At 36.0% G+C, this 26,385-nt stretch overlaps 1 protein-coding gene across 15 annotated transcripts in view; it reads right to left on the bottom strand.

The window, feature by feature from the left end:
* The window catches only part of ATP2B2 (ATPase plasma membrane Ca2+ transporting 2), a 397,887-nt gene that overhangs the window by 54,952 nt on the left and 316,550 nt on the right, over positions 1-26,385 (bottom strand). For all 15 annotated transcript variants that reach the window (XM_085236247.1, XM_085236256.1, XM_085236248.1 and 12 more), the window contains 4 exons: positions 23,869-23,910; positions 22,020-22,184; positions 19,585-19,799; positions 17,753-17,995 (listed from right to left, as the gene is read on the bottom strand). In XM_085236247.1, coding sequence (XP_085092373.1) covers positions 17,753-17,995; positions 19,585-19,799; positions 22,020-22,184; positions 23,869-23,910 — 665 coding nt within the window. The remainder of the gene's footprint in view (positions 1-17,752; positions 17,996-19,584; positions 19,800-22,019; positions 22,185-23,868; positions 23,911-26,385) is intronic.

Below are 26,385 nucleotides of genomic sequence, written 5' to 3'. Positions count from 1 at the left end.
CTCTCAACTCACAGTGGTCTAAAAATAGACTACTTTTAGTGATCATCTTTTGAATGCTAATACGTAAGCATGTGGAAAAAATACCAGTGAAAAGAAAATGAACAGACACTTCAGAAAGGTTTCAAAATCCGCTAACAAGTGGCCACCTCCCTCTAGAGCAGCTGCTGTCTCTGTACTCTTTGTACATTACATTAAAATAAAACATATGGTGATGAGAGCTGGCAAGTAGCACTTCCTTCCCTGTACTGTTTCAGCTGAAAATCTATATGCCAAAACTAGTTTCCTTGAGGACCGTTCTTGAGAATCCTTTGCAGAAGCTGCTAGCTGTCAAAACTTTGTACTGTGGTGAACCTAAATGTATTGTTTGCTGAAACCTGCAGTTTACGGCACCTGGAACACAATTTAAAAGACTGCACAAATAGTTACTTTTGAATAATTAACTAGGAATCACTTCATTAACTCAGAGAATGAAAATGCTTTTGCACCATATGAGAGAAAGCCTCTGAAATGTGATTTGCAGAATAAAAACTTTTAAATGCATTGGTTTTTCTGAGCTCAGTTCTAGTGGGAAGACATTGATCCGATGCCCAATAAATAGTTCCCACTAGCCACTGTATAATTTCAAACGCTTCTTCCATGTCTTTACATTGTTTATATAAGAATAGTATTTCAATTTTAAGTACGTACTTTCGTGCAAAACAAACTGCAGGCAGACGTTAAAAAAAGTTGTTACAACAATCAAATCAAAACTGGTCTCTAGGTCAAAGTATACCAACCCCAACAGTTAGCATTGATTTACTCCTGAATTTGGATTTAAAAAGAAATGTTCAAAATTATTTCAATTGTAAAACACCAGTTAAAATGGGTGAATAGAAAAAAGAAAGAAAAAATGGAGAGCATATCTTATAAAATTTTTTCATCTTTTAAAAATATATTAAGAAATAAATAGGCTTTGTTTTTTACCATAACACAGTAAACTTCATTTTCTCATTGCCATTTTTATGTAAGAAGAGAGAAACTGGCAAGTAGATCCACCTAGTCTTTCAAAATCAAAGTATTATGGTTTCATATATTATATGAAGTCTTCATTTGTTTCAGGCTATGCTTTTCTGTTCTGGAATAACGATGATCAGAAATTTACCACTTCTATGAAAATAATGAACTAACTTTGCTAGATTATGTCCTTGTTGCATTGAATAGACATAAAATGTCCATTCACAACAGAAAGAGGAAAATACGTTTTTCAAAATAAATTGTGAAAAATTTCCATTCTGTACTTTAACCAAAGAATCACAGAATAGCTGAGGTTTCAAGGGAGTTCTAGAGAGTCAACTTGTCCAACCTCCCTTCAAAAGCAGGGCCACCTGGAGCCACTTGTTCATCACCACGTCCAGATGCCTTTAAATCTCCAGTAAGGGAGAATCCACAACCTGCCTCAGTAACCTGTTTTAGTGGCTCGGCCACCCTCACCATGAAAAAGATTTTCTGTTGTTCAGAGAAAACATTCTGAGTTCCAGTTTGTGCCCATTGTCTCTTGTCCTGGACTGGGCATCATTGACAAGAGCCTGGCTCCATCTTCATTGCATTCTCCCTTCAGAGATGGGCAGACATTGAGTAGAATTCACCTAAGTCGCCTCCAGGCTCAGCTGAGAGGTCAGAGCTGAAATGCTCTGAAAGCATTTCCTCATAGGTGAGATGCTCCTGTCCCTTCAGCATCTTTGGGACCCTTCACTAGACTCTTCAGTGGCAAAAACGTCTCTTGTACTGTGAAGCCCAACACTGGACAAAGCTCTCCAGTTGTTTCAGTGCTGAGCAGAGGGGAAAAAATCACCTCCTTCAGCCTGCTAGCAACACTTTGCCTAGAGTAGCTCAGGACACCATTAGTTTTCTGTGCTGCAAGACTTCACACCCTCTGGGCAGGCTACGTCTTCCATGTTAATTATCCACATGACTAGGACAATGCTTATTTAACCAAGTGCAGGCATTCTATTAGAATTCTTGAAAAATCCTTTTATATAGAAAAACAAACATACGGCATCCTGAAGATAAAATTCACTACAAATTGCTGTTTTCAGCTCTATACTATCAAAAAGCTATGAATTTACTTAGAACAAAATAAAAAATACACTTAAAAAAGAGGTCTTTGTATCTTGTACAGATTCTGATCCTCTATCCTCTTGAGGACAATTCTAGAATAAGGTAATTAAGTGATGAGGAAGATCACAGTCTGTCCTCAGACTGTTTGGAATTTTAAGTGGCTTTTCACATGAACAAATAGTAAGTTGTCTCTTTTTAACACAGAGCACTGAAAATAAGACGTTAAGTTTTAGAGAATGTTTTCTGATAATATATTTGCCATTCGTAATCACCACTATAAGGTACAATCCTGTTGAAATTCAGTTAAAATAAAAAGTCAGTTTGAATTGAGGTCAGCATAAAGGAATTGCAAAAGAACTTTTAACTTCTTTGAGCAGCTTGCATAACTGTTTTGGCATCAGAAGTAACAGACTGAGTTAACCTTATGTACATTCTGATCTCACTCATTGGATATAAAGCCCAACATTTAAAACTTAAAAGCTGTTATTTTTTTGAATGGTTTAACTTAGAATAAAGTATTCCCATTCATCTATGGTGCCTGTTCATCAGAAAATGAAATTTCTCTTTTATACCTTCAGTAGGATTTTAAATGTTTATATGTTAAATCAACACAGATCTCTTCCTTTACTTTTCAAACTCAAGCAGAGCATTTTAATTGTACCCAGTTTCATCCACTACTCTTAAGGATCCTGATTTTGATCGGTTTGCTCCAAAATACTTCATTTTTTGGTTCCATTACATAGTCGTTATTTCAAGCCTTCTAATGGTACATACATTTGGGACTCAGTTTAGGCAGCAAAAAATGTATGTGCACCTCTTAATCCATATTGTATATGTTGTGGAAGCAAAGACTGACATTCTAGACAAACTAAACCAAAAACACTTGAAATATGTTTCAGCAGTCTCAAGAGAGGTCAAATCTGAAGGCTGAAATTAGAAATGTAAACAGTAGTGTTTAATAGCAGTTGTAAGTTGTTACTTAATACTAGTGGGCAGCAGAGCTGCCTTTTCACTGAACCACTTACTGTATGTCTCCTTAATTACTACCTGCTAAATGCAGCCAGCAGTATCACATCACTTACCTCTCTGTACTACAGTGAAGTTGTGTATTGATATTGCATGTCAAGGCTAAATCAGGACTCTAAACCTGCTGCCTGTTCAAATTCTTAAAGCCATGAGATTACCTCCATATCCCACGTAGTTACTGACCAGGACAAACTACTGAGCTGAGCTGCACTACTGAGCTGAGCTGCACTGAGTAGGAGAGAAGTGGTTTAAAAGACTCCCTTATGATTCATCAGACGTGAGCTGCACCCTTCAGCTGACAAGAAGCAGGCTCATCCTCAGAGGAGTGACAGCAATGCCATTTGGCAGTGCCTCCCAGCACAGGACCCTATCTTCTTATTTAATCGCCATTTAACTAGCAGATCTGTTCAGAATTTCCAGCAAATTAGTTGTAGGATTTTTTGTCTCAGTACTGTGTGGGGAGTAAGAAACAATATATCTGTACAGTAGCTTCCTGCATCAGATTAGCATTGTAAGTATTTAACATTTCTTCCTATTCTCTGAGGACAGACCTGGAAATGCTGAAACAATTTATTTAATTAATGCAACACTGTGGTTTCGTGTAATTCCCATTTCTAGCACTTGAGATGGATACAGATTATTCAAACAAAACATGATATAAAAGCTGCATATTTTAACATCTCTTGTTGCCTCAAATAATGGCAATGCAGTCATTGTATTAAAAGAGGCCAGCAGTAATTATGTAATGCAGCAAGCAGCATGACATTTCCTATCAGCACAGCAAAGTTAGGAGAGCAGCAGTGATGTGGCTCAGTGAATACGGACTCATGCTTGTTTCAGCTCACATAACAGGAATGAGCAAAAAATGATACTATCCATAAATTCCCCCAAGAGTGGTTATGAAAGACGAAATCATGCATGAAGAACAGACTGAAAGGCTGGTGTGACAGCCTCTGTACTCCCTCTCTGATTGACTGTTACCCATTTTAACATACAAAGAGAGCTAATAGTTTGCCCTTAACTTTAATAACAAATAATTAAAGTATCCTTTCAGTTTGAAAGACAAATTTACTTCTAATTCATTTGAATACAAAAGCATACAGATAAAAAATACTGTAGCAAGCCTGAAAGTTGTTTCTTCTTCACACGAGTTAAAGGTTGATATATCAGTCCTTTTTTCACAAAAATACAAAATATTTGAGACAGAAAGGTATTAGTATCTGTTTTGAGGGACCATCCAGTCCAGTGCCATTTTCAAAACTGGTTCAACAACAGCAGGTTGCTCAGCGCTGTGTCCAATCAGGTTTTGAATGTCTCTAAAAAACTCTTTTGGCTTCCTGTTCTAAAGTCTGATCCTGACTGTAAAGTACATTTTTTATGTTTAAATGAAATTTTCTATTTCTGTGTTCTCTTATTACCTATTTTTAATCCTTTCACTGGGCACCGCTGAGAAGAGCCTGGATGCATCTTTTGTACAGCCTCCCATCGCAGACACATTTGCACACCAATTACAGTGTAAAAAATGAACTCTTTAATAACCACGAAAACACTACTGAATAATAATACACTTATGATTAGGATATTCTGGCCTCGGTGTAGCCAGATTAAAATGAATCTTAAGACTTTTTGCCTCAGAACAGTCTTACTATATTATATCATCAGATCTTATTTGTCTGTATGAAAAGACTTCCTAATGTTATTGATCAAAATCATTCATATGTCCCATAATAATCTAATTGAATTAAAATTTAACTCTCAAATTCTGAAGATAATGCATTCAATTTCCAAATCTGAGACACTAGAACCTCCACTTTTCTTTTGTGCGGTCACATTCACAGGGAAGTGGCAATTGTTAGATTTATGCCAGTGCTATCCCTGCTTTGTTTAAGCACAAGAACTGTTGACAAGTAACCTATATAATCAAAATAATTAAACACAACAATTGTCATTAACTAACTTTAATTAACAACCAATTTACTTTAAATACAGTCTAAGGTTTCAGTTAATGCTAGCTATTAAGAAAGATGCAAGAGTGTGCTTCTTCCCTATTAAGAACATCTTTGGAGCACACAGCTGAGTGAGGAATGTGCCATTTCTAAACCAAAACTCAGCATAATTAAGAACAGATTAACAGATTTCATAACTGTCCAATAATTTGTCCCACAGTTTTGGAAAAATTAGCTATACTTTCATGAATGAGAAGCAAGTTGAACATTTTTCTTCAAATGCAGAAGAGAAATTGCACTTAATTGAAGAACTGTAATTGGTACCTTCATAATAACAACCAAGCATCTGCTACCTTGTTTTAGGTCTATTAAACTGAGGCTTTACTGTGTGCTGATATTAGACAGGTTTCATGAATCGTATGAACAGTTGCAGACACGGAAAACAGAAACAGGAGACAAACCACATAATGATGAGTTTATCAGACAGTGAGAAATCCAATTTCAGGGAAGCTTCTGCAATTTAAAAATGTTATTACCAAATTTGAAAAATTACTGGGGAATTGTGTTTTTGCCAGTATTAATATATGCATTGATGCATGTGTCATTTTTTAGCTTTGAGGAAGGAGAGAGGCATTTTCTTCAGTTTAACAATGATCTCACTAGCAATGATCCATTTGGAAAACATCCTTTGAGTGATTTTGATACAAGCTGTAGTAATCTATCAATGTTTTTTTTCCTAGAATTACAGAGCTTTCTCTCCACCTTACTCAGTGCTCCTGAAATTGACATCACCAAAATGTTACCTTTCCTCCCTTTAAATTAAGTAGTAAGGAATTAATGAAAAAAATCATCTCACTTAGTAGTCTGAAATGCATCACACCATCTATTCCACGTTGTCTATATATATACTCTTTTTAATTGGCATAACCTTCTCCATGCCTTTTACTAATTCAAAATGAAAAGAAGGAAAACTCGTTGTGTTCTAGACATTAAACCACTGTTTTAAGCTTATGTATTATCTGAAAAACCCTCATTAGAGAGCTGTGATAAGGATCATACTGTATAAGAATTTTATATCACATCAAACAACAGAAAATGCACGCCCTTTACATTTAAACATCAAAAGCTTTAATTTCAAAATATAACTAGTGCTGTTTACAGGTAGCTGGTTTGTGTCTGCAGTATCAAAACATACAAAACTTGCCAATACTTTGAATTTTCTACTTCTGCCTTTTAAATATAGCTCAGAAGGAAAACTGAACTTTCAGCAAGACCGAAGCAAAGCAAAAATCAGTCTTACTGCTCACTTTCTGGTTGCAGCATAAACAAACTGAATAGTTTATGGAACTGAATTTACAAATTGTAAAGCAAATCTACTCACATAAAAAATAAAGTTTTTTTTTTCACTTGACTTAAGCTACTGATTATAGCCTATCATAATTGCAGAAGATGTCTATCAATAGTATTCATTTCCAGAGTAAGGAAGAGGATTCTTCAAGCATCCATAGCTAAATAAGTCTGAAAAGACTAGCAACAGCTATTTTGTTTATCAAACAAAATGTACTCATCCTCTTTAAATCCATACTTGCCTGTATCAGCTGAACTTATTTTTAAATTGGCTTTGGTTAGTTAGGGCTGTTGTTATTTTTTTGTTAAGCAAATGCAGGAATTCAAGTGTATATAATATATTATAGCAATGCTTATCTAATATTTTCTCAGAGGGATTTTTTTTGCATGATTGGTGGGGTAACATTTGATATACATTATAAATTCCGTCCTCTGGCCAGTTCCTCTCCAGGATACCATGAATGATGCCTTTGCTGGGCAGAACAACAGACTGAGAGACTGCAGCCAATTTTCATCTGATTGTTCATTCAAAAGGAAATAGTAAAAGAATGATGCAGAGCTCGAACATCTTGTCCTTTCTTAAAAGAAAATTCTCTAAGGACAACTTGTCTCTCACCTTTTAGAAATATAACGAGCAAATCAGCACTGAACATTGTCAGTCCTTCTCCTTTGGAGTGAAGGGAAGCGTAAAGTAACTTAATTATCTGCTCACTTGAATAAAAAGTAGAAACCACAGAAAAATAACACTGATATGAGAAATATGCAGTGGAACTTGTTAACACACTCAAGACTTTCATCCAGAATTATGAACAACGAGCTGCATCTACTGCCCAACACTCATTCATGATTTCAGATGGATTTAAGTGTCACAGTATCTTCCTAAAGAACAGCCAGAAGCCAGCTGTACTCTGTTTGCCTTTACACGAGACAGGTTAGTAATAGTACTTTTTAAAAAAAAAAACCTTCTGAAATTTAAAAAATTACCTTCTAAAAGCTTAATTTTCTGCGCAAAGTGTCTGCCAAAACAAGTCTGTCATTTCTTCAGCGATGCTAAAGAACAGCATAGTTCTGAACACATTAAAATATACTCGTGGCATCTTTTGAAAACCTGTGGAGTTTCATCTGATGGTCTCTGACTGCAAAAAGGACTTTATGTAACATTTCAGTAATAAAAAGACCACCTTCCACAAACTGCACAGTATATAATATATAATTATGTAACTTCTATACTGAAGAGAAATAATGCCGTATTTCATTATGAAACATTACAGGGTGATTCATTTCATACTGTTTTTAATAAACATTTTTTTTTTGCATCACTTTTTGCTTATAAAACCTCTGCCATTTTTATAAAGCTGGTATTAAATTAGCACATGTGAAATTATTGCATTTCTGTTCTTGATGATAAGGGAAATCTATGTTAAAACAGATTAGAGAATGTGAAAGCAATCTATTTCACAGAATAGGTGCCTGAAGTAAGTGGTTTATGTCCACTCACAGCAAAACAAAAGCTCCCATCAAGAAAATCTGCTTTGTGATAATATCCCCTACAAAGTGCTAATACTGAATGCGAGCCAGTGTTAATAATGAGCTCCAAAGTGTGATGACTATCACAGCGGGGTACCACAGGCATGAACAGAAACATGTGTTAGAATCACTCACTGTGCAGCCCACTTTTAATGAAATAATAATCTTTTAAAAAGGATCCTAAAAATGATCAGACAACTATGAGTAGTATTTGTATATCTAAATGAAAACACTTTGTAATATCATGCAGCAAAGGAGACTTCTAAAGCTTGCTTTCATCTACAGGTATGTTTGGAAATAACTGGCATTTATCCTTATAAGTGAATCATCCTGCACCAGTGCAGGAACAGAGGAAAACAAGAACATGAAGGTAACGTAAATAACTTAAAAGACAATCCTATGCAGGGTGATAGAAAAACTTGCATCGTGACATGTTAAAAAAACTGATTTATTCATTCTCATAGAGTTAAGCCGGAAAACCAGAAAAGAAAAAGAAAAGCTATCATTCTAGTATCAAAAAGCTTTTAAGTGACTGTCAGTCTTATTTATCTTGCAGCGATTAATTATTCTGATGGGAAAAATCTGAATCTGCAATTACAAAATCGGAAGGCAAATAAGGCCAGTAGGAATATGGTTTTATATATCACTGTTTTCTCTAGTATGAAGAAAGAAAATAAATCTAATTCAACTGTATCATCAACTTTCAGCTAGTATGTCAGGCTGTACTGTACAGTGTGGGACTGTTCATCCATCTTCTTTACCCATATGCATGTGTTACTAAGGCACAGCAGTCAGCTTTTATAAAGAAGATAAGGAACTAAGGAAGTCTTGTCTGCACTCACAGGCTGTCTATTGCCAGGTTCCTTTGCAACTATAGTTTACTGCATAAGAAGCACTTAGGAGAAATAACTAGCTCTGAGTGTATTGCACACCCTCTGCATACAGCATTTCAGCCATACTGTGGGAACCCGCCTTGCCTCTGCCAACCCAGCCAGAAATGAAAAAATCCATCCTTCCGTAGCACGTAGCAGATTTACAGAATGGCCCTGCTCTGATCTCTGCTCCCTAATCCCGCTTTGCTTAGGTAAATCCACCCCACAGACGACTGTGAAGGAGCTTTCTGTGCAGCTGATGCCATTCCAACCCCCCCCATACAACTCTCAGAAGAGGAGGCTTTATTAAAAAATGCTCTCAGCTTGCAGGACAACACATGTGCATCCTGACCCCAGCAACTGAGTGATGGGCATCACACTTCCTGTGCTGTACACACCCCCTGGTCTGTCCTAAATGCACTCATCTCAGTTATTAACTCAATAGCTCATTTAGTAAGAAAAGTTGTATTTCTACCTCATTTTATATAAAACTTCAACGGCAAGCCATGTGTGAAGATCATTACTTTCTGCTAATTACCATTCCTACAGCAGAGACAATTAACTGCATGATCTGTTATCTCTAATAATTATTATTTACACAGCAAATGATATGCATGCTGTGCATTGTTTTCTCCTGTCTAGATTATTCTGATAAAATGTTTATCAAAAAAAGACTTCTAAAGAAAATATCAAGGAATTTTTTTTTGTTTGTATACAGAAAGATACTTTGCCTGCAAAGTCTCATTGCCTCATCTATAATACATACCTACATTATGTATTTGTCTAACAGTGCAAACAAAATACAGAAATAGAATTCACTGATAAAGGTAAAATGTATGCCTCTGAAGTTAAAACTCTTAAAAATACATCTGTAGAAATCAATTCAATCTGATTCTCATCAAATCACATGAATTTTTAGGAATAAATTTACAGTGCACTGCACTTTGAAAATACAACTAAGATGGAAAGGGACAAATTGGGTAGTGCTGGAAAAACGTTTTCATCATCTAAGCAGTTGGTCTGTTGTACAAAAAGACAACAAGATCAAGGCTGGAACTCTAGAAAAGTGAATTTCATGCTTCGCTTAGAGATAGGGAGCTTTAAATTGAGCAAGGAATTCTCCATTACTCGCCAGGAAAATTCTAAACTCCTGTAAGACTTCATGTTTTCTTTACTCGTTTACCCAGTCCCAATCAGCACTGCGTGGCATTTGTACAACATTGTAAGAGACAGTTGCTGGCATTGCTGTCTGAGAAGTAACTTTGTGTAAGTAACACTGTTTATTTTCCAAGTCATTAGTCAGATTGGCATTAACCTTTTAATTTTAAACGGATCAAATGCAGCATTTATCTAGAGACTGAGAAATGCTCAAGAGAATATTTTAATGCCATCACCTGAGCACTTAAAAAACAAGAGGATAAACAGTTTTCACAAATTTCTGCTACCAAGACAACACGCTGAAAGCAGCCAGTGACAGGTTTACATTCCAAGTGTACTCCATCCACAGTGCAGAAGGAAGGTTCAGGCCCTTTGCTCCACGCTGCCTGCTGCAGTGCCAGTTGAGCAGGAGGCAGACCCCAGTGCCGTCACGTGTGCTGTGTTACACATATTCATCCCAGGTGTTGCTTACTGTTCGCTAATTGCCAGGATTACTATGTAAGGATAAAACCCTCCATAGATCCATATTCACACAAAATGGCTGCCAAATAGCACTCCTCCTCCCCTGCCTGACTCAGTCTTAAAGATACTGAAATCTTGACTCTGCCTAAAGGTGGAATGTATTTTTTGAGCACTGCTGGAGGAAAGAAAGCCGAGGCAAGAAAACCATTATAAAGGATGATCTCTGCTCAGATTGTCACCAAAATTAACTGAAATCCCTCCATTCCAAAAAGACTCATACAAACCTCTCTGCAGACAAAGCTTACAGTTTCCTATGAAGAAATTGCAATGCAGCAAGGTAGGGAATGCCTCTCAAAGCAAAGGGGAGCACACTGACTGTGCAGCACACAATGTAGGCAAACTCTCCTGCTGCTGTGGTCTAACCAGGGTCTAACCATCTTTTTTCCTTATGTTCCAGGTTTACCCTTTCCCTTCTCAATGTATCCTCATTGTGACATTGTGCTTTCTTCACATCCCTTCCTTCCTCCACTGCCACTGCTTCCCCAAACCTGATCTGCTTTTGAATACGTAAGTCAGCCCTGCCTGACAACAGATGAATGAATAATCATTCTCAAAGACTTATTCAAGTCAACAGCTGGAGCTGCCAGCTATATTTGCTGCTTACTATTAATGGCAGGAACCACATAACGAATAATACAGAATTTAGGACACACCAATTTACATGAGAAATGTGGACTTTTAAAGTGCATCCAGACGAGGGTCACAAAAATGATTCGAGGGATCCAACACCTGCCCTAAAAGGGCAGACTGAGAGCTGGGGCTGTGCAGCCAGGAGATGAGAAGGCTGCAGGGAGTCCTGAGTATCTAAAGGGTCTGTAAGAAGGAAGGGGACAGACTCTTTAGCAGGGGAAATGGTTTCAGATTGAAACAAGGGAGGTTTAGATTGGATATAAGAGAGAAGGTTTTTTAGAATAAGGGTAGTGAGGCACTGGCACGAGTTGCCCATAGAGGTGATGGATGCCTTGTACCTGAAGACATTTAAAGTCAAGCTGGATGGGGTTTTGAGCACCTGATGGAGCTGCAGGCATCCCTGCTTATTGCAGTGGAGTTGGACTAGATGGCATTTAAGGGTCCCTTCCAACTCAAAGAGTCTATGATAGTTCTCAGCAGGTCAACAATACATTAATGATCAATAATCCTGTATAAATACACACATACAGGTACCTAGGGATATAAAAGATGAGGTCTGTGCTATGTAAGACAAGAATTAGAGAGCTGCAAGCATCTGCTGTTGGAAAGATAGGAGATTTCCATTCTCTTCTGTCACCCTGATAAATTTTTAAATTAATCTAGGGAAAATTTAGGGAAAAATCTACAAACTAACCTACAAATTCTGGTGGGGTTTTTTTTGTGTACTTGTTTGTTTTCTTTTTGTTCATAAAGTAACTTCCAAATTATCCATGTTTTTGAATACAGCTTTAAAGCTTCCAAGAAGACCTTAACTGTATTGAAATTGATGAAATTATGAAAAGTAAAGGGAAATGACAGTGAATTTCTGTTGGCTAAATAGTATATACATTATGTACATAGTACATACATAGTATATATATTATACAAATAGTTTATACATATATATATATATTATTACTGAGAATTTGTTTCCATCACTTCAAAAATAAAATAGACAAGATGAATTGAAGTGTTCAGTTCTTTCAAGCTGGGTTACAGGAGGCTTGCGAACAGGAAATTATAGAACATCAAAGAAGACTTTATGTCTCTTGCGAAGATGTTAAAGGGATCAGGAGTGCCACTATACCAATGCATGCAGTGTGAAATAAGCAGAAGGAGCTGGAAATCTTGATGCACTTGGAAAACTATCACTTCACTGCTATCAAAAAAACATGGTGGGATGATTCACATAACTGGAATAATTACCATTGAGGGCTTTCTAGAAGGAATAGACGAGGTAGAAAGAGTGAGGGAGTTGCCCTCTATGTTAAAAAGTGGATGTACTGTGAGGAGCTCCCTCAGAAGCAGTCAGGAACAGATTGAAAACCAGTGTGTTAAGATTAGGAATGGGAGCAATGAGGGACAGCTGGTGGTCAGGGTCTACTACAGGCCACCAGATCGAGGCAAGTCTATTGACAAGGCCATGCTTCAGCTGCAACAGGTTTCCAAATTAAGTCTTGAAATTTGTAAAACCAATTTTATAAAAGCAAAGTAAATGTTGAACTTCACACACCTCTTGAAGACTTTCTGATGGGATGCTGTCTCCCAACAATCTCCATAGCTGTCCTACTTTTGGATGCAGATACATTCCTCACGAATGAAAAGAACCCTTCCACAGGCCTCTACATCTGTGCTGTCAGTACCCACTGTAGAAGCTCATTTATTCATGTGAAGCAGCTATTGTGCTAAAACCTTATTCTCCATTACCTTTACAATTTCAGTTCTGTAGAATGCAATTTCTTCTCATGGCTGTCATATTATGGGTTACCTACTTGTTCTCTCAGCCTCCCTCCACCTCTTTTCTCCAAGAAAGTATGAACTGTATTCATTCCAGTATTTCTGCATCAGACAATTAGTTAAAAGAGCTATTTATCCTTAACAGTAAAATCCTGTGCCAAAATCTCTTGAACTGCTTTCAGTATGACATTAGGGATTTAGTTCCACTTATTTTCATAAGATCTTTCATTATAGATGCATGAAAAAGTAATTACAAAAGGCAATAAGGTGAATTAACATCTTCCTTTTTCTCCTGGTAAATACAAATGGCTGAACCTGTGTTGCAGTCCCATACTGTGGCTATGCTGCACACCACCCTGCATCCTCAGCATCATTCTCTCCCATTGACAGATTCCCTTCCCTGGGAAGTTTGTGGGAAACTCCTGTTTGCTCCTTGCTGGGAATATTTCTGGTTTTCAAACCTACAGCCTTTTGAGTACAGGCCTGTAAGAGTGTACTGTGAAGAGTCTCGTCTGGGGCTGTAGTCAGAATGTAGTGAGAGTTTGGGTACTGACAACCTTGGCAAACTTCACTGTTTTCTTAGAGACATGGCAGTGTCATAAGCAGGTGGTTTTGTGCTTTATAATAAACAGGAAATACATTGATTTCTTTGTTCTGACAGCAATGTTTATTTATTTTTTTTAATTCACCACCTTTGTTTTATCCAATAAAGCCCTTATTGTCCAAAAAGCTGTACAAGGGCACATTCATTAACTAATATTTATCCACGGGTAAACGTTTACTTCATTTTGTAAGCTGTGGAAGGCAGTGAATGTTCTGCACTTTTCTGTGGCATCTGTCATTTTCCTTCAACAGCTTCAGAAAAGGATGTCAATACACTATGCTGAACACCATACAAATGCAGTAAATGATGCTCCAGATCCTCAGAACTGAAAACAGCCCTCACACTGCCAATATTCACCTAATACAAGCATAAGTAGTTCTCTTTTTTTGCTCCTCAGGCAGCTATCAAGTACCCATTGAAATGCCTGTGTTAAATCATGACAATGACTGGTTCAGGCAAGTCCATTAGTACTGAAAATCCCACGACTAAATGTGAGACATGACCTTTTTTTAGTAAGAACACATTATACGTGTCCAACAAGCATGTCATCTTTGCCCTCTGACAGATTTCAGGAAACCAGAAGAAAAATAAATAATAAAGAAGAATAAAGAAAATAATGCTCTGAAAGTAAAGCCTCCTATTTATTTTCACAGAAACTTCGAAAGCTACAGAGAGCACAGTAACAGTCTGATAGATCTAATTCTCAGCTACAAAACGTGTTTTTCAACATAGTCATCACCATGAGCTCTGCATTTGTGCCAGAGATGAAGAAGAAAAAGCCTGCATGCCACACTCATCAAAACCTGCAGCAGCAGAAGTGGCCCACCATCACCATTGCTGAAATGCACCACCTGCTGCCTCACTGAGCTCACATCCCCTGTTTGGTCTCCATAAATGTTCAGCCAAATGTCACTGAATACCAATGAGTGCTGTTTTTTCTGAACGGAAGAATTCACTGACACTTTTTTGCTTCATATGTACTTCCATGTCAGACACCATTTTGTCAGAGTGCCCTTTGCTGCCATTTCTGTGATGGCAACAAACTGTAATGAAATACTGCTTTACTCCCAACATCTGCCTCTGACATCATGAACCAACATAATAAAATAGGAGGCATTACTTTCGGAGCAGCCCTCATACTTTTCTAGAACTGTTTTTATGCATGCAAAAGCTCAAATCACTACTTTTGCCATAAGGAGTCTGTATTTCATTATTGCTCCATGATATTCAAGGTCACTGTGCTTTTGAACCAAGGAAAATTGAGTAATTCCCAAAATAGAAATTTTGTTTTCAGAGTAAGAGGTGCTTTACAGCCTTTGTCACAGCTTACCTCCAAAAAATTGTTAAGTCCACTTTATATTTTTGGTAGTTAAAGCTACATAAAACTGTAACACTGGGGAAGAACAGGCTTTCTGGAAAACATCTTCACATAAACAGCATAAGAGCAGCACTGAAGATGCTCAAAGACTGGAAAAACAGCTCAGAGAATACTTTAATCCTTTAGAAGCACTGAAGAGAATTATATATAACTTTGCAATTGTTCAGTTAGAATAATTTCTTTTTAATTTCTCAGGGAACTTCAAATCTTTTCTTCCAAGCAGTGGTATTATTTTCTTTTTATATTTTTATCAATGGTTCAATTGCCCCATAATCAAAAGATAATGCAAGATGAAACATTTCTCACTCAGCAGAGTACATAGCTCCTATATGTGAGCACTGTGAACAGAAGTTCACACAATGAGCATTTACAGTGTACACGTAACTGGATCACTAATAACGTATGTAAAATATGTCATAATACCTAAAATTCAGTTGTTATGACATTTTCTCATATACCCTTTGGGTCTCAGCTGATATTCACCATTCCATTAAATACACTCTAAGAATGAGTGCAAAAGCATGTGTTCAGTATTAACAGTTAGAAAAATAATTCTGCACCCTTTATCCGATTCCCCTCTTTTTTTTTTTTGTTTTTTGGTGTTTTTTTTTTTTTGGTATTTATTTATAAATTACAGTGAGTAAGGTCTTTGAAACGATATTTTATATCATAAACTTTAGCTTAAGCTTGCTATAACAACCACCTCCTCTGATACTGGAGTATTCTCCTGGGGTCCACGCTTCAAGGTTTGACCTTATGATGCTGTTATAATAGCTAAAAAATGACCACTAATTTTATACAGTTATGTTCCAGAATTCCAGAGCATCATGTGATTTCCAGAGAATAAATGGCTGCATCTATTAATTTTGAATAGAATTGATCCGTGCAAAGGCATAAAATAACTGCAGTAGTGAAACCCTGACTCCTAGCAGGCACACAACAGTCTTTTCAGTGAGAAGGAATGACTCTAGCTAACAGGAAAGAAAATGTAAAACAACAACACCTATAGTGAGATCACAGTGAAATTCTACAACTACTATTAACCAGGATTTTTTCTGTTAAATGAAACTGCTGCCACAAGAGAGAGGATATTAAACGTATATGTTATACATGTGACCCTTTGGAAAGTGGTGTAATATCTTCCCACATCTCCTCCAGAAAGCTAAAAATTCAGATGAGAGTCTGACCCAGCCTGAAGGTGAACACAGACACCTCATTTCTGTGTTTGGTTTCAAGCATTCAAAACAAACAGCAAAATGCTGAACAACTGAGGTGCAGATGACATTAAGTCTTACTCTGCCAGCTGCACTTACCTGAACTAGCAGTCTGCTGTTCTGTGACCTCATCTCAGCAATGAACAAGTTCTGCCAGTGCTGGTAACGTTCTCTTAAATCCCTACCAGTGCTGAACTCCACAGTGACAGCTAGAACTGATATTGGCAACTAGCAGTTATACAAACACCGATGTCCATATTGACCTACTGCCCTTCGTTCCTATTTGTCTCTATTTCCATTTTTTAATTCCAGTGTGTGTACTGAGGCAGAGTTTGGTTCCATTTCAATTCCTGCAGGAGGAAGCACCTAGACTTACGGGGGCTATAATCATATTAACATAACTAAGATATATGTTCCTCTTTCCAAAAATGAAATGTTACACTGATTTATGAAAGCACGCTCATTAACAACAAAACATTCCTGCTAATTTTCAATTTGTGTAAATTAGATTTCCAACAGCCACTGCCATAAAATATCTATGTAGCATTTACACTGAACCACCTAAGAAAGGAAGGCCTGTTTTCATTTTGGCTAATCTGTCTGGCTTGGATCTGGACAGATCATAAGAAAGACAGAATGAGATTCAGGTGAGAACTGGTGCTGCTGTTTGGATCCTCACAGCTGAAAATGGTATGTAGCTGAGTGAGCTCTGCATTTCCAGAGTATCTGAACTTCAAGTCAAAAGGAGTAGCTCTGACCTCAGTTGTCTACTACAGCTACTTGTTCTTGTAGAGCAGCAGAAGAGCTGTGTTCAGTAATAGCTGATTTCAGCTGCAAGGAGGTAACAAACAGTACCTATTCAAGCTGCTGAAGGCTTCATGTCCTCTCAGCGTAAAAAGTAGCTCAAATCTGCTCTATTTCCAGAGAGCTTTCAGTAAGAACAGAACAGTGGGTGCCTCACAGTACAATTGTTTTTTTTTTGTGATTGTGCTTAAAAAAACCCTACTTTTAAAATATTTTGAGGTTCATATGATGCAGCTCAGCTCATTATCCATCTGTAAAAAGGACAATGCATAAACTCACAAGCTAAAAAGGTATTTGGTCTGATATTAAATTTGACCTTTCAAAGAAAAAAATCTACTGAAAGTTTTCAGTCTATTACTAGCTATATACAGAAAAGTCTAATGGCACGAGCCACCAGATTTTTCCATTTTGTCCTCCTTCAGTGAGTAAATAAAACATTTGGAGTCATAATTCACTTGAAAATGTAACAATAAGGACTATTCACTGATAGAACCAATCCCACTTGTCTCACTGAAGAATTAATTGAAGATTTCACACAAAAGTAATTTTACAGATAGAAGGCCTCAATGAAAACTCGTTTTATGAGTAAAGATACCAGCACACAGGTTGGACCATCCCAATCTGTTGGCAGTAAAACGTTTTAAAATACAGCATGGCCTTGTATATACAAGTACAACCCTGCTCACAAAAAAGCCCACATAAGTATTTTCACAGCCTCTGCTCTCATTTTGAGGAATTCAGCAGCATTTAACAATTCATACAGGATGTTAAGGAATTAATAATGCTTTCAGAAGTTATTACTCCTACCATGTTTCATTTTACTGCTGGAAAAAAAAAAAAAAACTACTCACCAGAATTTTCGTAGTGTAAGCACTGTTGATAGCAATTGCATTAACCAGCAATTCGAGGGTCTTAGCAGGTACAGAATCAGGGTCAGGGATCTCTTTGTAGTGCACATCACCAATATAGGCTTGGACGACTGTCATCCGGTTGGTTGTTAGTGTCCCTGTTTTGTCAGAGCATATGGCTGTAGCGTTACCCATAGTTTCACAGGCATCTAAGTGGCGGACCAGATTGTTATCTTTCATCATTTTCTGAGGAAGAAAAAAACCAAAACCCCCCAAAAATAGTAACTCCAAGATCTGCTTTGACAAATCTTAAACATCAGTCATACAAAGGAAAAAGTATATATCTTATTCACTAGCATGTAAAGCTCAATCAGAATTTTGTGTCCAGTAATTAGTACTGTATTTACAGACAATAAAGCCCTGACCATCCCTGGAATACTTTTTTTGATCAAATGAAATAATTCTATCCTTTTATCATGGATAAATATTTTAAGGAACAGGTAGAACAGCAAAGATTAGCTGAAGTACTGGAAATACTGAAAATAATAGCATTTTAAAAACAGTATAATTATAGCAAATATTAGAAAACTCTGCAATTTTATATACTTCATTTTGGTTTTCTTTTTTTCTTACAGCTAAACTCCTAAAGCTAGAGATCAATCAGGAATACTTAGTAGCATAAATAAGGTTACCTAGTAATTCAGCAACTGTATATGCACAGAATATGATTGAGAAGCTATCCTGTAAACTATTCATATTTCTATATTTTAACCTTGTAATGTCTAGTCCAACTTTTTAGCCTTTATTTAATACCATTTCCAATACCAGTGTCAGCCTGCAGCATACAGAATGACTACACATCTTGCAAACCAACCAAACCAAAATAATCACCAGTGACTTAAAAAATCCACCACCATTCCATACTGCATATTTTTCACAAGATGGACAGTCTTCCTGGAGTTATATGTTACCCTTATTCAAACTTTTTCAATATTAAAAACCTCTGTGCCTCACCTGACCCTAACTTTCAGAGCAATACCTTATGCTCACAGGACACAATGTCACCAGCTGAAGCCAATATGTATTACTGTTTGATACTGCACTCATAATTACACAAGGATGGATGTGCTGCATGCACTGTGTGAAGGCCATCAGGAGAATGGGAAAATATTTTTAAAGCAGTTAGGCTCCACACTGGCAAAATCACATGGCTGAGATCTGCTCTTTTTTTCCCTAATAAGATCTGACTACCTATAAATCAAGGTATTTCTTCATAATGTTCACGTGTTATTTACCTGCTAAATGGAAATAAATCACAGAGTTTTCACCTGGGATTGCTAGAATGTTTATGTAAGACCCATCTTTCTTTAATTTCCTGACAGAATCATTTGCATTGGCTAAAAACCACTGTAACTGCATTGAAGAAGAATTCTACTTCCTTCGAAAAAAGAATCCTGAAAACTTCAAATCCTTGTCAAAACTTTTTACTATTGCAAAAGCAAGTCTGAAGACAAACTTATATTAAAAGCCTACATTACTCCTAAAGTAAGCCCTGCTCAATAAATCCCTGGTAACTTTGTAAACTAAGCAGGTATTTCTGTTGTTTGAAAACTGTGAAGCTTAAAAGACTTGAGTTAGCACACAAACGCATTTTTTTGTTTTGTCAGAAGTACTTTCAAAGCAGTACTTTAAAGAAATTTCTCTCTCATTATCATTTTAATGACATTAATTTACAGGCCAACTTCAATCAAACCTGACAAAAGCTGAAGAATAACCCACTGGCAAACTCGACAGAAAGCTATTTTTCTCCTATAATTATTTTGAATGTTTCTTACCTTTACAGAATAAGCCAAAGAAATAGTGACAGCAAGTGGAAGACCCTCAGGGACAGCAACCACAAGTACAGTAACACCAATAATGAAGAATTTAACAAAATACTGAACATAGACAGGAGTGCACTCAGGTAACCACTGTTTCTTTTTCACCACAAAGGTGTCAATGGCAAAATATAGTACCAAAATGATTACAGTGATGGCAGACATCACCAAACCTGTAAATAGAAATAAGCAATTACTACAAAGTAAAACATAATTGAAAATACATGCAATTAGAACTTTATATTTGAGTTTTTTGTAAAATTATTTTCACTCTTCATGAGAGTTTACATTGCCACCAGTAGAAATAATGATGAATTTTATAACGCTGAAGAAAAAATTACTATAATACATTTACAGCAAAAACCATTATTATAGTAAGTTTACAAGAGCCAGACATTCTAATGAAGAGGAAAGTACTCCATTCCACAGAGCAGCTAGATGCTGCTACAGTAATTTCTAAGCACTGTCACATTGCTGCCCTTAAAACTTACCAGGCAGTCTAAAGTTGTGCTGTCATTTAACCTAAGTTTTTCAGGTTTAGTACATCACTATTCTGAACATATGCAAACATCAGTTGCTCATCTTTCTCTTGAAATATGTTTATCTTAAGAGGCTTAAGAAAAGGAGCCTTTTCCTATAATTTGCTGATATCTAGAATATTTCAGATAGAGGCGTCCAGTTGAATACAATGAAATAACAATGCAGAATTGTCCACTGAACAGTTATTTAATTGGTCTTCTTGAAAATTTTATTAATACTAGTGTTCCCAAGGCTTTTCTTTCAAAGGAATCTATGCAAATAGTGCATATTTCTGTAAGGAGAGGCTCAAAGGCATACAACACTGACAGCATTCCACAAGAGAGATTAATAAATATTCCACTGAAGTCACAAAAGATCCTGGCTGGGGACAAATGTGCTCTCATACAGACTGTGGTAAGACAGCATTTCTCATGCATGGTTTTGCTCCTGGATTAATGTGACAAACAAAAACTGGTTTCCTTTGGAACACCTACTTAGCCTTGCTGTTATTACTCTTTGACATGCTCTGATGAAGAGGATAAGCCTGTTTTTCAGAGTAAATTAATTTCTCCCTAATGAAATCATGGAAAAAAAGGATGATACTGTGAATTCCATGTCTTGATTGAAGTGATAGACAGATAGATAAATAAATAAATAAGGTAAATAAAAGGATTTTAAGGTTGACAGGATTTTGATGACTCAGGGAGAGCACCATTTAATATCAGAGGATAAAGAAAAATCTACTAAAACATTATATAGGGAAATCTTTATGACAACTCAAGACATCCCATAGATTGCCTGAGGTAGAAGGAAAAACAAGAATAAAGAGATCATAATTAATTAATTTAATTCATATTACTTGCCACATTATTGTTAGAAAGATGTATACAATTACTTGAAAATTACAGAAGAGATGTAGAAAAAGTACTTATTGTAGAAAAATACGTAATCTAAGAAGTTAATAAACACAAGAAATCATGAGGTTTTGTATCAGTGTGTACTGTTCTACAGCCAGCAACAAAACAAGAGAAGCCTGAGGAATATGAAAGTGGGCAAACCCTGAAAGTGAATACTAAAGAGGGATAATTGTAGATTATAAGCCACATACTGTCCAGGAAAGAAAGACATAAGTGGTGTCATGGTCTTCTGCCATCAAAAAAAGTGTAATAAACTAAAAAGGAATAGGAGGGATAAAAATCGGACTGGTAAAGAAGGATAAAAGGTGTTCAATGGAAGTAGAGATAGGAATCTGTTGTAGGAGCACAGCCATGTATCTGGATAGAGTCTGACACCTCTTTAATATCACTAGAAAAATATAGTTAGCAAGCATTACATCATTTTGAAAGACCTTAACTTTCTACCAGCCCTGTTGGAGAAGTGCCACTTTTAACAGCATGGATCAGGTGGTATTGGACAGAATAGTCAACAGATACATCATATTTGCATAGAAGGTGTGAACATGGATGTCACGAGGTAATAAATAGAATAATTTCAGAATCCGTAAGTGGGAAATACTGTGAGAGTGACATTTTCAGATTATATTAGAGATTCTATAACTATGTACTTGGAAGGGAAGAGGAAATTAATATAATGTACTTACTGCATTTGGGAATATCAGCTAAGCTACGTTTCATTTTGCTTTATATATTCATTACAATCCAAGTTGCCCAAAGCTTTCTGTTTCTTGATTGTAAAAACTGGGCTTTAGAAGATAAAAGATCTTCAGTACCACCTACTATCTTCAGAACCGTACTATGACAGCCCATTTCTAAATGTTGCACTAATAAAGCACTACTCTTTTTAGAATTATTTGTTTATAAGCCCTTAGTGCATAGTAATAATATACTGCTATTCAGTCAGTTATCCCATCATACCTGCTTTGCCTATCTGGACTGCCAGCTTGGTCAGCTTTCCCTGTAGGACAGATTTTTCCTTCTTGTGCATGTTGGATTTCTTCTTGTCTTTGTCATCTCCTTCTCCCCCCTCGGCACTCTTCAGTGGCTGCATCTCCATGGCAGCAGCCCCATCCTGCTGCTTGGCTAATAACGCAGAACAAAACTGTTACTTCAAAGCTGTCTTCCATTCCTTTTCTTGTAGAGTTGACACTTCCTGAATTAAACTAGCAACACTCATTGGAGCTGATGAATATAACTTTGCACAGGATTACCCTCTGCTCCCACAGCAGACAGATGCCCAGGTGAGGACCCAGTGGGGTTCCAGAGGGACACAAATGTACAAGTTCACCCACATGCCCTTCACACAAGGGAATATGTATGTAATGCACCATTTGTCAAGTACCATGAAAACCACTAATTCTGGGTTGGTTTGTTTGTTTACCACCAACAATATTCTGTATCATACACATATATATCACTTAATGTTTTGCAACACTTGGCAAGTAACAGTACATCAGCACTGCAGGATTTCCTAGAATAGCAGATCTCAAATATTTTGGCAAGTTGACTGTCTATAATTTTCTAAATTTTGGTATATCTCATAGACTACAATGCAGACTTATAATCTTAGTGTTAATTAAACCATTTTAAAGGCAGTGTGATTGCAGGGATGATCCATACACCTGCTGCTCAAATCCATGGGCATCCCAGTGACCAGTGGACCATAATTTGTGAACCACTATTCTAGAATAATACCAAAGTTAAATAAAAGTTTCCTTAGCATTCATTATTAGATTGCCTGATCTGACCTTCAAGTCAGAAAGCAATACCATCATCATTCTTCAGTAAAAAACAAAACCATAACTTTGAAGGCTAAAGCATCCTTTCCTGAAAGAATGCTAATGCTGATACAAGGAAACTTCAATTTAGTATCAAAGAGAAATAGACACTTTTTAAAAGCAGTGACACTCCACAATTTATATATGTGTATATGTCTATTTGGTACAGAAAGGAAAGGAAATTAAACAGAATGAGATGAAACAGATCTGCTCAGGTTTGGCATTCATGAACAGTTTTTAGAAAATTTTGCTTATTTGACCTGGAAATGCAACTGGTCTGTCTAACCTTAAATCATACACATTCAGTATGACTTTATTTAATACTTCTGTACAACTAACAACTGAGTTTATCTGCTCTGTTTCTGATCCATTAACTTTGCTAAGTTTAGAATTTTCCGAAAAGAATAAAATGGAGGTTTAATTTTCTTATTTAGCATAACCTAAAGAAATCATGATATCTGGTGTTTCTTGTCTAATAAAAATGGAACTATAGCTTTGCTTCAGAGGTAAAATATTTACTTCCATGTCTTCCTAAGATTGTATAGTAAATAAGAAAATCCTAATGTTCTTAATCTTCCCCATCCTTATAGCATACTTTTACGCATCCAAATAACCCAAGGCATTACATTTCCTTTTGTTATCATTTTATCTTCTCCCTACAAATAAAAATGTCTATACAACACCATTAAACACCAAAGTCGACAAGACATACCAAAAAGAGGGTTGGAAAGTCACTAATGATACATAGCATAAATAATTTGCACACGAAAATGAATTCAAATGAGCTTTGTGACATGAAAGTATCTTATATAATAATATCTTCCTCTCCTAAGAATCTGATACATCAAAATTCTATAAATTACAATTTCTTTGGTAGGGCCATTTGTACACTTGTGCAAAAACCACAGATTTTTATTTTATTTTTCAATAGCATCTAACTACATGCTAAACATAACATCCACAACCTGCTTAATAGGAAAGAAGATTACCTTTGTTCTGGCTGTTCTCCATATTCCCATCCTGCATTTTGCCTATATGATGAAAAATTTCAATAGACAACAGACAGTAAACAATCTTCACCCAAGACAACATGAAAATGGGAATTAAAATAAAAAAGGCAGACAAAGTTAATGACAGTGTTACAGATACAAATTTATGATCAGTAGCCTTTGTTATATGTTTACTTAGAAGATGGACAACATAAGGTGGATACATTAAGCATCTGCAAGTCAAGTTTAATGGTATAACAGAAAATATTAAATATCATTACTTTTTACAAACAAATTGTGTAAGTAATGAGGATGAAACTAATAAAAAGAATCCAGTAGAAAGCAGAAGTTTAATAATACTCCTGAACTGAAATCTCAGACATCCACAACTCAGTAAAACCACAGGTAAAAAATTGGCAAACACCAGTACGTAGCATGACTTAATTAACATTCACCAAAATTAAATGAATTATTTTGGCAAATTAAGACAACAAATAACTAAGCTGTTAATAAATACAAACATATAAAACTGTAAAATTACATCTTTCTTATTTTTGCTACGTTATTTAGCAAGTTGCTCCTGTAAATATGAATGCCAGGTGATCATCCTATATTCTGATCTATTCTAAACACAGATGTAAGATGTATTTGTAATTTCCAATGTAATGATTTAGCTACATTTAGTTTTACCGTATCAAACCCATCATTTGTAATACACCATATCAAACTGCCTTTGAAATAAAAATGGCAAAGTACCAGTTAGAGCACAGGAAACTCTGCTATTCAGAATAACTGGTAAACAAAGAGTTTAAAATTTATTGTTGGGGTACATTGTGAAACTTTCACAATCTCATGGAGTAAACTGCAAATGTCCTGAATGGATGGCATCAGCAGTTTGTAGTTAGTTATAATTCTAAATAGAAAAATAATACTAAGGAAAAATAATAGTCAAAGTATCTTCACAGGACTTTGACACATTCTGCTAAGAGAAGTATCATAAGAGTTTGTTAAAAAACAAAAATAATACAGCAGCTAAGTTCTGCTCTTCTACCTCCTTGTGATTACAGAGCTCATACCAGCATGCATAATAAAGCAGCAGAAATTATGCGTCAGCATGTATTAATTTTTTCACCCTATGCTGTGAAAACTGAAAGGCTAAGATGCATTTCTTACATGTTTGCATTTTCAGTAATTGGAAAATCACTAAAAACTCAACTCTTAAAAAGAGCAAAAATGGCTGAAAAAGCTGAAAATGTATTACTGTGACATTTCACTTCATACTTAGTAGCACGAGGCTACAAGCAATGAGAAATTGCAAAGTGTGGAATGACAGTAAAGGAAAGGATGTTTTGCTAAATATAATACTCTCAGTATTCATAAGGATTACAAAAGTGTGTTGTTTAGCACGTCTGTTTTTATCTTCGATCTCATCTTGGATGAAATATGATTTTAAAAAACAAAGGATACCCTTCTTCCAAAGACTTACATCTTATCATAAGACATGAATCTATGACTATGAGCAAAACCAAGTTTGTTTTCATTTTGAAATATAACAAAAATTTGTCAGTTCATGTAAAAATTGCAGTATAAAAAAAACCAACAAAACAAAAAGCACCCACAGCGTGTGGCTGAATTCTAAATCCGCCTGTGTTTTTCCTGCTCTATGCTCTGCTTTATTGTTCATTTTTCTGAATACAATTCAGATAATTCAAGCAGTGTAATTAAAAATTCTTCAACTAAAAAAATACAAATACTATTTTCTATGTGAATCAAAGTATTTTGCTATTGTCTATATTTGCAGTTTAATAGAAGTGAAGTCATTATCATAATGAATTACACTAATGATGCATCTATCCTGGTTGCCTAAAAATACAAGGACAAAAAAATGGTCAATTGTAACCAACAGTGTAAACACACCTATTTAAGGAAAATATTCTAAACCTCTGCAGCTACTGAACTGCACTTCAGTTAATATTTCAGGGACTGCTAGGGGAGCAAAGTGAGTTATTAAAACTAGATGAATTCAAATTATTTAGATAGATGAGCGAAGAATAGGTAATTAGGTAGAGAAAATAATACAGTAAAGGGAAATAAATGGTTTCACTCCAAGCATTCCCTGTAATTCATTGAATCCTAAGTCTGCAATTGACAAATCTCAAGAAGAAAGTAAGAAATTAATGTGACAGAATCATTACTGATGAGAAATCCTTCTCCTTTCAGCTTGTGTTAGGACTGGAAACATTACCTGACCTGGGTGCATTGTTTACAAAAATATTAATATTTTAATATAATTCTTAATATAAAATTCCTCAAAAATTTATGTTCTTAACATACCTCTGCAACTTCTCCCCCTCTTCTGGGACAGTGTGCCCTGAAATCTGGGGCAATTACTCCCAGTTTATTTTCCATGCAAAGATGAAAAATCAGAATGTTCAAAAAAGACTTACAGAGCCTCTAAGATTTGTATTCTGTTTGTGCTTTGCAGGCTTTGCATTTAAATATAGAATGCTTTTTGCA

Source organism: Meleagris gallopavo, chromosome 14 (genome assembly GCF_905368555.1).
Source record: "Meleagris gallopavo chromosome 14, MGAL_WU_HG_1.1, whole genome shotgun sequence".
Lineage (NCBI taxonomy): Eukaryota > Metazoa > Chordata > Aves > Galliformes > Phasianidae > Meleagris > Meleagris gallopavo.
Note: the sequence above shows the minus strand (reverse complement) of the source record. Positions and strands in the feature narration are given on the sequence as shown.